The sequence below is a fragment of the Panthera tigris genome, chromosome B1, assembly GCF_018350195.1.
Source record: "Panthera tigris isolate Pti1 chromosome B1, P.tigris_Pti1_mat1.1, whole genome shotgun sequence".
In the NCBI taxonomy this organism is placed as follows: domain Eukaryota; kingdom Metazoa; phylum Chordata; class Mammalia; order Carnivora; family Felidae; genus Panthera; species Panthera tigris.
In genome coordinates this window covers 202,369,225-202,382,518 of record NC_056663.1, presented here as the reverse complement: position 1 = coordinate 202,382,518, position 13,294 = coordinate 202,369,225, and the positions used below count along the sequence as shown (strand labels likewise).

General features: G+C 53.6%; 1 protein-coding gene across 6 annotated transcripts in view; it reads right to left on the bottom strand.

Moving 5' to 3' along the window:
• Positions 1-533: 533 nt before the first annotated feature.
• Positions 534-13,294, bottom strand: part of TNIP2 (TNFAIP3 interacting protein 2) — a 34,238-nt gene continuing 21,477 nt past the window's right edge. For 3 of the 6 annotated variants that reach the window (XM_042985091.1, XM_042985089.1, XM_015540789.2), the window contains exons 2-6: positions 5,847-6,134; positions 4,322-4,411; positions 3,280-3,546; positions 3,045-3,164; positions 534-1,381 (exon numbers count right to left, since the gene is read on the bottom strand). In XM_042985091.1, the coding sequence (XP_042841025.1) occupies positions 1,115-1,381; positions 3,045-3,164; positions 3,280-3,546; positions 4,322-4,411; positions 5,847-6,134 (1,032 nt within the window). In that variant the 3' untranslated portion in view covers positions 534-1,114. Of the gene's footprint in view, positions 1,382-3,044; positions 3,165-3,279; positions 3,547-4,321; positions 4,412-5,846; positions 6,135-8,181; positions 8,317-10,834; positions 12,475-13,294 lie in introns of those variants that run through there. The other 3 variants (XM_042985093.1, XM_042985092.1, XM_042985090.1) reach the window with 3 other exon arrangements.

Sequence of the window (13,294 nt, the reverse complement as noted above, 5' to 3'; positions counted from 1 at the left end):
TGAACTCTGACTTGAGGAGGACTTAGCCAGATGGAAGGATGAATTCCAGGAAGAAGTACAGACTGTGCAATTGAGAACATGGGTGCAGATGCCAGCTTTGTCCCTCAGGCACTGTGTGACTTTGGGCAAGTGACTTAGCCCTTCTGTGCCTCCTTTTCCTTGTTTGTGTTGAGGATGATCAGAACACTTACCTCCTGGGACTGCTATGAGGGTTCAGGGAGTGAACCCTGGCAAGCACTTGGCACGGCACCTCGGCCTCCCCTCCCGCCTTCTCTTTCTTTCGGGTCACTGATCACACCTTGCTCTGTGTGGCTCTCGTGTGCTCTCAGCAGGTACCTGCACCCTCTCACCGCATTCCCAGCCCTTGGCTACACATCCTGGGCTGGGGTGGAAACAGACCGAAGGCAAAGCGGGGCTGGCGCCAGGTCACGTGGTCCCTGACAGGCAGGTGGCAAACACAGGAGCGCTTCTCCTCCTCCTCAGCCAGTCTGACTGAAAATACTGCAGCCCCCGGGACACATTCTCAAGAGCAGTCACCATAGCAAGTGTATTTATTATAAAAATAAGTAAATGTAAAATGTCTTTTGACTTTGAGATAGGTGGCAAATGCTATTGCAGTGCATTTCAGTGAGGACACGTGTCTCTGCGGTGGCCGAGAACAGTCCTCGTGTGCAGTGTGTTGCCACAGGGCTCAGTCTACAAACCTGGTCCCGACTCAACAGAACCGGGGGCCCACACACGTGGTCCCTGCAGGCAGCCACCTCTTCCCAGCGAGCTGCAGCGGCCCAGGCGCAGGCTGACTGGGGCTGTCGTGTTGCCTGTGAGCGTTCGTGCGCCCCCTGCTCCTGGTCTTGACCCGACAGCCGGCCGGCAGGGGGGGGGCAGGGAGGGGCGCACTCCATACCAGAAGCCAAGCCAGGCCCTCCCAGAGGCAGACGCCCCACGAGAAGTTCCCTCCAACTTGGTCTGTTCCACCACCCAAGGATGACCAAGGTGAAGGATCAGAAACCCCCTCAATCTGTGCTGGGTCCTGGGCCTCAGGGGATCTCGCCCCCGCCCAGGGCCGAGTCCCCTCAGAAGCCACAGGGTCACAGGTAGCTCCAGCCTCAGGGCCTCACTGGCAGCACTCAGCCACGTGCCTGAAGAGCTCCTCGCCTTGCTCGTCATCGAAATGCTGCAGGCAGTGAGGGCACTGAAGCTCCCCCTGCCCTCTCCGGGTCGTTGCTCCAGGACACCTGCCCTCTGCGGAGAAGTCCGGCCCCTGAGATCCAGTCCCGGCCCTCCGGCCACTGGGTGCCACAAGCTCCAAGACACTGGTCTCTAAGTACTTGGGGGTTTTGCTCCCCGTGTGCGTCCGGCAGGAGCCCCGCTCTCGGCAGTCCTGGAAAGAAGGCAAGTATCCGTTCACATGGGCCGCACTGCAGGCCACAAAGCCAGGTGTCGGGTTCTAGCACTCGAGAAATTTCTCCCGTCCCTGAATGGGACTTGCAGCCCCTCCCCACCTCCTGGAGTAGCCCAGAGCCCAGACACGGTGGGGCCCAGTCGCAGACGCTCCTGCACAAGTTCAGATGGGGCCCGCTCCCTGCCCATCAGCCCCATACGCCTCTGTGGAGAGACAGAGGTGGAGCCAGGGTGGGGGTCCCTCCTAGCTCGTCCCGGCGCACGCCCTCCAGACATCAGTCACGAAGCACCGTGGCCTGCATGCTCCTCAGCCTGGTGCTTCTGAAACTTCACATCTGAACTTGGGCTTTCCTCTGTGGGCCTGGGGCTTATTGCCCGCCCCTTCTGCACTCCTGCCCTGGCTCCTCAGCAACGGCAAGTGTTCCCCCACATTCGAGGGGCCACAGGCTGCAGCTGAAAAGGATGCAGAGGCCACGTAATGCAAACGCCCCGTCCCCCAACAGACTTGAAGTGGGTCCTGATCATCCCTGTTGGCCCAGAGTCACTGACAGGCTGCCTAGAACCACACCTTTAATGACCTTTCAATCCAAGAGCACGTGCTTCCTCAAGTTCGAGGCAGCCAGCAACCCACAGGTGAAACCCGATCACAGAAGACCGCCCCTGCCTGGGCCCATGGGGGAGCGTCCTCAGCCAGAGCCTCGAGTCCCAGGGCCTCAGGAGAACCCAGAATCTGTGATGGGAGCTGCTAAGGCCGCTGGGGACGATGAGGTCCTCCCGCACCTCCTTGTTAGCCTGTGGCCTCGGGGGGAAACAGGCCGCGGGCACGGTCCCCACCCACTTCGCCCGCCAGTAGGAACAGCTGCCTCTGTCCAGGCCTGGTGCTCTGGACCGAGTCCAAGAGGGTGAAAGAGAGGGTATCCCCCGTGACTCCCTGCACCTCATGCAGGGTGGGAGCAGAAGCCACCGACGAACCCCAGCAGCATAGTACAGGCAGCACCCAACCAGATGGGGCAGCCCCGAGGTCAGCTCAGCATCCCTGCTCAGCCTGGTACGTCAATCCCCAGAGGTGCCGCTACCGTCCAGTCCAAACGTTCTTGGAGGGGCCCAGTAGGTACTGGCTGAGGGGCTAAAGAAACCAAACTCTCCCAGGGTCTCCGCAGAGCACGGAGAGGGTCCAGGGCAGAGGGGAAGAGGCATGTGGGCGCCATGGGTCCTGCACCGAGAAACTTACCAATTCTGACTCACGCCAGGCCTCCCGAGTTGGGGTGGAGGCCTACTGGCCTGCAAGGCCCATCTCCATGCACACGGGCCGTGGGCCCAGGGACGTTACTAGACACCCGGGAACGGAGTAACCAAGTACCTGTGCCTCATCGCGAGGAGGGGACACGTATGAAGGAAGCTCCTAGCAGGAAGCCTGGGGCCCAGGACGTGCTCACCGGGTGCGTGACCACGAGCATGGAAGGCAGGACAGGCCCTGTGGACTGTCACACAGTGTGACTAGGAGCTCTTCCACCCCCATGCCCCAGGGGCCGGGCAAGGCGGCTCTGACCTAAGCAGGGCAATCGGGGTCTCAGGCCGATGCTTGAAATTCGCGGAAAGAAAAATGAGAGAAATGCCAGGCCTAAAGAGGCCTCGTACTCTACCTGCCTCCGGGACGCCTGGTGCCGCAAGGCGGCCACCTGCTCCTCCAGCTCTTGAATCCTCCCCTGAGCACGCTCTCGATCGGCCCTTTCCGAGGTGAAATCATCCTTGTAAGCAAGAATCTGAAAGGAGGCGAGACACCAAGACACGCGCTGTCAGCACGCGGCGCCATTTCTGCTGCTCAGGACGGAGAAGGTGCCCACCTGGCTCCCCCCCCCCCCCCCCCCCGGGCCACACCTGCTGCTCCAGCATCTGCACCCGCTCCAGTGCCGCATCGCGGGCCCTCCTCACAGCCGTCAGCTCCTCCTTGACTTCCGCACAGTCATTTATCTTCTCCTCCAGCTGCCTGTTGAGCCTGGAGATCTCCTTCCTCATCAGCTCAGGAGGGGAGGGTCTCTCGGGCTCACGGGGGGCCTGTAGCCCCTGAAGCTGCGCGTGGAGCCCCCTCACATACTCATCCCTGCTGGCATCGTAGCGCTGCCACTTGGCGTTAAGGTCTTCTACCTGAGGGGGTGTGGCCGAGACACGCGGTGAAGGCGGCCCCACGCTACGCCACGCTTTGTGTTTTTAAGTTTAAACTTTTTCTTCAAATTTTTATTAAATTCCAGTTAACATCCAGCGTAATATTGGTTTCAGGAGAACTCAGTGTCACTCGCAGACACCCCCAGTGCTTTGTCGCCATCCCCATCTAGCCCATCCCGCCCCCCTCCATTAACCCTGTTCGTTCTCTATCGTTAGAGTCCCCTATGGTTTGTTGTCCTCTCTTCTTCCTCCCCCCACTTCTGTGTTCCTCTGCTTGCTGTCTTAAATTCCACACAGGAGAGAAATCACTTGGCATTTGTCTTTCTCGGACTATGAAGCGCTTTGTTAGCGACAGTTAGCTAATGAGTTCTTCCCCTTAAATGGATGTCACCTCACTTTGCTCTTCTATCCAGAGGGGACACGGAGAGCAGCAGACACGTCTGAGGCACGGCGGTGACGTCCGCCAGCAACTGTTAAACACAAGTGGACGCGGTGCGGTTTTCCCTCCTTAAAAGCCATACTCGATAGTAATTCTTGCACCTCCTTTCTCGACCTACCAGTTAGCCTGAGGGGACAGAGCAGGACGGGGCACATCCTGTGCACTTTCAGACAAAAAGGTCAGGTCTCGGCATGGTGTGTGTCAGCCAAAGTGGCCTGAGGGGGACACAACCCCTGAGCACCATGGAGGACAGGACCCCCCTACACCTGCAGTTCACAAGGGCAAATTCTTCTTGAATGAAATATGACAGATACTCACATGGGTCACCTTCTGTCTCAACAGTCGATTTTCTTCCTGTAACTTCTCGATAACATCCCGGACACAGGTGTCCCCGCCTGTACGCTCTGGCTGCATGACAAAGGGAGAGTGGGAGGGCACTATGTCGCTGAACATAAAAAGTGCAACAAGAGGGGAGGAAGCTAGACCCGCGGACCAAGGTCGCAGACATCATCACATCCAGCAAGGCACCAGCTGGCGGTCGTTCATCAGGTAGAGACGCGAAGTGGAGACACAAAAGGACTCCCTGCTTCCCGGAGGTGGTGGGGGAAGGGTGTGCTCTGCCCTGACCCGGGCCCACCACCCACCGGGGCTCCCGCTGCCTGACATGCCCTGTCATGGCTCGGGGGAACAGGGGGGCTCAGTCCCATTGTGTGGCAAAGGACACACCGGCCCTGAGCCACAGGGGGCAGGCCTGGCTGGGAACCCATCATGTCTGCAGACCATCAGGGTCAACCTTGGTGGCTTTGTACACAGGGTCTGACCCACACCATGCTCATGCCTAGAAGCCACATCCCAAACCGCCCCTAACAATGGTAGGCAGCCCTAACCGAAAAGTCTCGTTTGAGAAGTCTGTCTGAATCCGAGAAATGCAGTGCATTTAATAGAACAGAGGGCTGCATGTTGGTGACATCATTTTTGAGAATTCCCCTTGAAAGACAAAGGAAGTATGTATCCTCACGGCGCCGCCACTGGGAAGCCCCGGGTGACTCAGCCAAGTCCCAGGCTGAGAAATGATGCTGATTTAGTGACTGTAAGAGCCGCCAGCCCCCCGCCACCATCGTGTGTAGCTACTTTCAAATCCCCGCAAGGAAACGACCCAGTGACTCAACGTTGGAGAAGAGCACCCGCCTCCTCCCAAATAGCACTTTCTTTTGGCTTCTCAAATACGCTTGGTTCCTTCCGAGGTTCCCTTTTAGTGGAATCCACCTGAGAACAGGTGGTTCCCCATGCGAGCTGTGGCAAAGCCGCCGCTAAGGGGCCGGTCAGCCCATCCCCCTCAGAACATCGCGGCGCATTCCTCAGTGAACCTGGTCGCAGCCTAAGAGAACTGCCCGGAAAGGACCCCGCTCAGCAAGCCCACAGCCAGCTGGGCCGAGGTCCACGGCTGGGTCGGTGCCGCTCTGTGCAGGTGCATGGAGCACGTGGAAGGCCAGCACCCACGGCCCTGCGGGGGAGCTGCCCTCACCTCGCTCTGCAGCTTCCTCATCCGCCTACCAGCCGCGGCTCCACCCTCTTGTCCTCAGCTAACCGAGGCTACAGAGGCCAAGAGGCTGGGCTGGTGAAGCAGGCTGCCCTGCTTTCCTATCACATTTTGCACGTTCCATCTTTCTAGAAGAAAGCCCTGAAGAGACAGGCTTTGTCACAACCAAGAGGAGTCTCCTTACTGGTGGGCTCTGGGCTCCCCAATCCCCGCGATTACTGAGGGATCCTGCGGTCTCTACGCGACGCCTCCTGCCCCGATGTGGTCTTCACTGTAATTTGCTTACCCACGTGCATGGCCTACCTCAGGACTTTTCTCCCTCGAGTCCCCCTGTGTGCGCTGTCGTTCATCCAGACACTTGGCCAGATGCTGGCACATGTGGGCAGTGGCGGCCAGAGTCCTCCGCAGCTGATGGGTCTCATCAGCCAAGGAGCGGCACAGAATGTCGCTGGCAGCCCGGGCTCGTTCCTTCTCTGCCACGCTCTGCCGCAGCAGGGCAACTTCCTTCTCTCGCTCATGCTCCGGCTGGCTCATCAGCTGCTGCTTCTCCTTCTCTTTTTCTTCTAACTGCTCAGAAAGTCTTTCAATTTCCTAAGTGGAAGATTTAAAAGCACAGTTTATTTTATTAAAAGAAGGCAAAAAACAAATGTTCATAAAACAAGAGAAAAGTTCGGCACAGACACCCCATCACTAGATGATGAACAAACTCATTCAGAGGCCGGCTTTTGAACTATAATTAAACTGGAGTTCTCAGCCTATAATGTTCTTTCTGAAACTTCATCTACAATTCTGTTTTCAGGGACGCCTGGGTGGCTCAGTCAGTTAAGCACCCAACTTTGGCTCAGGTCATGATCTCACAGCTCGTGGGTTTGAGCCCTGCGTTGGGCTCTGTGCTGACAGCTTGGAGCCTGGAGCCTGCTTCAGATTCTGTGTCTCCTCTCTCTGTCCCTCCCCTGCTCACACACACACACTCTCTCTTAAAAGTAAACATTAAAAAAATAGAAAAAAATTTTAATGTTTACTTTTAATAATTCTATTTTTATTTATTTATTTATTTCTACGTTTATTTACTTTTTTTGAGAAGAGAGACAGCATGAGCTGGGGAGGAGAGAGAAAGAGGGAGACACAGAATCCGAAACAGGCTCCAGGCTCCGAGCTGTCAGCACAGAGCCCAACGTGGGGCTGGAACCCACAGGCCACGAGATCATGACCTGAGCCGAAGTCGGACGCTCAACCGACTGAGCCACCCAGGCGCCCCAATAATTCTATTTTTATTTTCACAAACAAGTTCGTAATTTTAGATGGTACATCAGCAAATTACGAAGTGTGGCAACTGCAAAGACTCCTTTATGGGACGGACAGAAGCTGCAGCGGGTCAGTGCCTAGAAGGTACGTCCTCACTCCTGGTCCTTGGAATGCGACTTGACTTAGAAGCAGGGCCCTCACAGACGTGACTGGTTAAGAGGATTAGAACAGACCCCGATCCAGTGACTGCTGTCCCTATACAAAGAAGGAAATATGGACACAGACACAAGGAAGGAGGTGGTGTGATGAGAGACCGGAGAGCTGCGTCTACAGGCCAAGGGGCACCAAGGGCTACAGGAGCCACCAGAAGCTGAAAGAGGCAAAGACACACCCACTCTGGAGCCTCCAAGGGAATCTGGCCCTGCCAACACCTTCCTCGGGCTTCCAGGGCAGAAGGGCAGATGATTAAATTCCTCTTGTTCTAGGCTCCCAGCTATGGGACCTAATCCACCCACCGCTGATTACTTCTTTAAAAGAAAGTCCTTAAAATTACAGTCTGCTCTATACCTGGCCTTAATTTTGTACCTTCCTGTCTCAAAGAACTGCAGCGCCTGCAAATCTTTGAGGTGACACTGGGTGCGCGAATGTGACCCAGAGATGGAGCACCAGCCTTGGGAGACGCAGGTCAGGTCTGGGCTTCCCCGGGAGGGTGTGGGCAGGAAGGACTGGCCTCCCGCGGAGGAGCGAGCTCACCCCCACCACCCATCCCTCACCCTCACCGCCCCCCCCCCCGCCAACGTGAGTGTGAGGGGGAGACACACGGGGACCCTGGAACCTTCTCAGCACAGCAGAACGAAATGCTGGGCCACATTACTAAAGGACCCCTGAAGTATTATTCTCTTACGTGCTTGAAACAAAAACAAAAAATATGCATGGTTGTAACAAATCCAACGAAACCTAATTCCTCTTTTGCCACCAACCCCTCCACCCCAAGCGTCACTTTCCAGAGGCAGCTCCTATCCACCATGTAGGCACAGGTCTTTCCAGAATGTGTTTAGGCATCTACCACACCAGTCTTCATACACAAATGGATCCTACACCAGCACACTTTTCACCGCTGTCTCCCTCCTAAGGAACACCTCATTCCACAGTAGATTCCAGATTTGCAGGACACACTTCCAATTGATGGACATGGGCCACTTCCTTACCCTCTGGTGCAAATACATCCACAGGGAACATGCCCAGAAGTCATACAGCTGGGACCGTTTCAAGACTGGATTAAGAAGTACCTGGTAAAACTGGGGAACACAGCCCGACACAGGGCCCCACCCTGTTCCTGGGCCCATGCCTGAGCCCATGAGGCAAGGGCTCCTCCACCCAACGCCCTGTGCACCTGGGGTGGCCTCCGCAGGAGAAGTGCAGCATGTGCCTCCATCACTCTAACCAGGTGACCCAGAAAACATTCTGGAATTCTCGCCCTCTCAGGGAGTTAAGGGTCCTTGCTTTCCCACTTTCTTTGAACTTCACTCTAGAAGTTGACAGCAAGAGAAGAAAGAATAATTCCTGGTAGGATGGTCAATTCGGCTCTCTTAACAAAGACCTAGAGGGAGAGACTGTTCTAGACCCATAATCCAAGACAGGCCCGAAAAGAGGCTGGAAGAGATGAAGTGAGGAGGTCAGACCCTAGCAAGTGGGACATGTCCGATACCCAGTGCAGAAGAGGTGACAGGATGAGGACAATGGGTGTGACAGAGTATAAGAAACCACACTGGTGATGAACCCAAAACGGATTGTCACCACAGGTGTCCAGTGCCCACATTCCCTCCCCCTCCGTAGATGGCATCCAGCCTGGTGAGGCCATTCCTTTCATTTTTCCACTTTATGACCTCACCCGTGAGTGGAGTCCAGGCCTTTCTGGACTGAAGGAGGAAGAGGCCTTTCCCTGAAAGTTGGCCAGTCGGCATTGCTACCTCCTCCCAGCACACGACCATTCAGCACCAGGCTGGAGCAGTGGGACCTGGAGGGGCTATATCCACGAGCTGGGGGCTGCCAGCTGTGTGCCAAGTGGCTTGGCCTGGATGTGGCCACTACCTGATACACCACAATGGGTATTTACACAGCTGAGAACCAACCGTATGGCCTCCTTAACATAAAATCCTATAAACAGGGAAAAGAAGGCCAAATCCCAGCGTGAGCTCAGGTTCCCAGTGCTGATCATTCCTGTGACACTGAGCCTAAAAACACAAAACTAGGCCTGTTTATTAGCCTGGAATTTATTTTAAAAATTGACCACTTTTTAAAGGCATTTCAAGCTGAGCAGGGGCCTTGTCCCATGTTCTGTTTAGACGGTACAGCAAGAGCGTCTCATGACCACCTCTCCCTCTGAAGTGTCCAGACTCCTGGCCGGCCACTGCTCACCCCTTGCCCGGCTTTGGTTTCCCTCTACCTACATCACAGCTTCGGTGTTGCTTTGTTGCTACTGTTGGAAGGGAAGTGCCTGAGGGCAGTGACTTTTCTATTTAATGTTTATTTTTGACAGAGAGACAGAGAGGCGGAGAGCGGAGAGCGGAGAGCGGAGAGCGGAGAGGGGCAGAAAGGGAGAGAGAGAATCCCAAGCAGGCTCCACCCTGTCTGTGCAGAGCCTGACATGGGGCTCAAAGTCACAAACTGAGAGATCATGACCTGAGTGGAAATCAAGAGTTGGCTGCTCAACTGACTGAGCTTTGCAGGCGCAGTGACCTTTTTTTTTTTTTTGCCATTCTCCCTGATCTTAGACCTTGTTACCCTCAACAGTGGCTCAAACTTGTATATGGAGTACACAGTGCCTATAGAGGTCTACCCTGAAATTTCAGTTATTCTGGGACGCCCGGGTGGTTGAGCATCTGACTTCAGCTCAGGTCATAATCTCGTGGTTTGTGAGTTCAAGCCCCACATCGGGGTCTCCATTCTCAGCGAGGAGCCTGCCATGGGTCCTCTGTCTCCCTCTCTCTCTGCCCCCTACCTTGCTGTCTCTCTCAAAAATAAACATTAAAAAAATTTTTTTTTAATTTCAAAGTTATTCAAATCAGCATGACAGAGAAATAAATGTCTCTATCCTGCTCTGTATCTAATACTGAAGTTTATTCAGGGTAAAGACATATCTATGCGTGATACAGAGATCAACGTATCTACGAATATATGTAATATGAATACAGACAGGAATCCTGTGAACATACCGATAAGGGCTAGTCCCCGGGGAGTCATGAATTTAACAAGTAACCACAGTGACAGCAAGAGCTGCTACTGCTTGCCACAGCCTTGGTGCCAACTGTGCAATCTCCGTACATCCTACAAGACAGCTTCTCCCATCTTTCCCGTTCTACAGATGGGTAAACCGAGGCTCACAGGGTTGGCAGCCACTGGAGTGACCAGGTGAAGAAGCCACTGCAGCCTTGGTGCCTCCATGCAGTACAGCCTCCCTGCGTCCTCTTGGGGCCGGAACACCTCAGGCAAGACCTGCGTTCCCAGGGTCCTTCCTCACTGGTCAGCGGGAGACAGCGTGGACACGTGCATGTCTATAGACAGCACGGCAGCATGTCCTCCAGCTCAGGGGGCTCTGGCTCCACACTCCAGCCCCAGGCTCCGGGCCCAGCCCCATGTGGATGCCAGTAAATGTCTGGGAACAAGACTGGACGACACAAGGATCAGGACCTGGGCCCCGTTCTCAACCCGCCACAAAACAGCCATGTAACAACCAGACCCGGGGCCAACTACAGTTAGTTCTGAAGGACGCACCAGCCTTATTACTGTCTTAAAAACCAGCTTTCAAACATCAGTTTAGAAATAACCTAGCTCGGGGCGCCTGGGTGGCTCAGTCAGTTGAGCGTCCAACTTCGGCTCAGGTGGTGATCCTGGTCCATGAGTTCAAGCCCCACGTCGGACTCTGTGCTGATGGGCACTCCTGGAACCTGCTTTTGGATTCTGTATCTCCCTCTCTCTCCGCCCTTCCCCCACTTACTCTCTGTCTCTCAAAAATAATTACAAAATATATACTAAAAAGACATTACCTAGCTCACATGGAGGCTTGTGGGTGACAACAGTACCCTACTCGGGGCTGGCATCTTCCCTCACAGCTGGGAACCTTCCAGAGCTAGAGAAACAAAAGCAAAACCACTGGGCAGAGGGGGGGTGCAAAACATGTCGGGAACCCCCCAAAGAGTGGCCCGACGTGTCCTCACATGCTGGAGAGACCCCAGGACTTCGGCACATGTCACTCGTTCTGAAATTGGAGAGAGACGTCCTGGCTGATCCGACCAAGTGCCTTTGTTGAATCTATGACTGTTCTCATGGACCACTGTTGTCAGAAAGCCAGGCTTGTCACAGAAGCCCAGCTTCACACACACATGATGCACATGAGTCAGCAAGTGGGCTGATGTCCCCCAAGAGAGCCTTTTGCTGGGACCCACAGTTCCACGGCTCCATACTCAGGACACAAAAGTGTGAAGAATTCCATAGTCTTGTGAGTTAACCTTAAGAGGCATGGCCTCCTGGCCCTCGTCCCTGTATTCGTCTGCCCAGGCTCCCCTAACAAAGTCCACAAACTAGACAACCTAGAACAGAAATTCACTCTCTCACAATCCTGGATGCTCAAAGTCCAAAATCCAGGTATCAGCAGGGCCATGCTCCTTCCAGGGCAAGAAGAATCCTTCCTTGTCTCTTCCAGCTTCTGGTGGCTGCCAGTGGTTCTGGGCTTGTAGATGCATCACTCCAATCTCTGCCTCCATCTACACATGGCCGACTTACACGGACAACCAATCACCAATCCACCGGAATCCAGTTTGCCATCCTTTTTCATTTATGACATCTTGCAAAGACCCTTTTTCCAAAGAAGGCCCCATTCACAGGTTCCAGATAGAAATGAATTGGGGAGGGGACACTGTCCAACCCAGTACAGTCTCTGCCCCCCTCTCTTTCCTGAGCATCCCTCAGTGAGAGCAAGGGCAAACAGGAATTTCAGGAAGGGCCAGTTAACTGAGGCTTTACCACAAGTGTCAAGCATGTATCCTGAGAAGCAGTGATAAGAGAGCAACAGGGTTCTTCCCCTCTGGAAGAGTGTAGTGGGGGAGCAAGGCAAAAAGATAAGGACAAAACCTAACGTCACCTGCAGGGTTCTGAGAAGATGGTGAAGCAGGAAGCACCGGGAACCTACCTCCCCACCAAAAAATGGCTGTGCTGGCAGGACCCATCGACTGTAACTGTTTTGGAAACCTGGAGTCTATTGAAGGATTCCAACTTCTGGAGGAAGACTTGGGCAGTCAACTGAGGTTAATTTCAACCAATTTCAGCTCTTAGCCCATCCCCTACACCCAGCCACCTGCAAGTGTTTCTGGAGCGGCTTGCAGTAGTCTTGCAGGAGCCAGGGTAGGCAAAAACATCCTGTCCTGTAAACATTGGAAATGTGTGCTCTGATAGCTTGCTCCTTCCTATCAGAGAGGTGCAAACACAGAAAGGCAGCCATGGTTGCTGCACCTCCCCCACTGTTGCAAAGACCCTCCCCTCCATCTGAAGTGACTTGAGAGAGATGTAAAGGGATACAGCTCTCCCCCCACTCTGCATTTTTCTGTCCCCTCCCCGCCCCCGCTTAGGGAACCAGACACCAAAGACAAGGACTTTCATGGCTGCCTATTTACATACATACATAAAAATACATACACACATGCACAAACACAAAATAAAGACACTTTCAAAGGCAACTACATATAAAGAGAAAATTAGAAAGTGCCTACGTTAAAATTTTTTTTAATGTTTATTTTTGGGAGAGACAGCGAGTGAGGGAGGGCTGGGGAGATTGGGAGACACAGAATCCAAAGCAGACTCCAGGCTCCCAGCTGTCAGCACATAGCCAATGCAGGGCTCGAACCTACAAACCGTGAGAGCATGACCTGAGCCAAAGTCGGACACTCAATCGACTGAGCCACCCAGGCACCCTGAAAGTGCCCACATTCGACCAGGGAACAGCACAGGCTCAGAAGAGACCCGAGCAAACCTGAAGTTACCCCTCAGGCTGATCCCTGGCACAGAGACAACCTACAAGAATCAAAGAAAAAAAAAAACACAAAACCTTGAGGAAGAGGGAGAATCTAATTTCCAGGCATAAAACATTATTAGATCCAAATGCCCAGTTCTTAACAAAATACAAGGCATAGAAAAACATCACAAGGCATACAAAGAAAATATGGCCCATCTGAAAAAAAATAAATCAACAGACATCACTTTTAAAGATCTGATGGCAGATCTTCTAAACAAAGACTTTAAAACAACCATCTTAAAAATGTCAGAGAAAGAAAAGATACGGAAAAAGTCAAGAAAGCACTGTATGAACAAAATGGAAATATGATTAGATTTTAAAAACCTTAAGAAACCAAAATGAAATTCTGAAGCTGAAAAGTACAATAACTGAAATGAAAAACTCGCTAGAGAGTTTCAAAGGCAGATTTGAACAGGCAGATGTATCAGCAAAGCTGAAG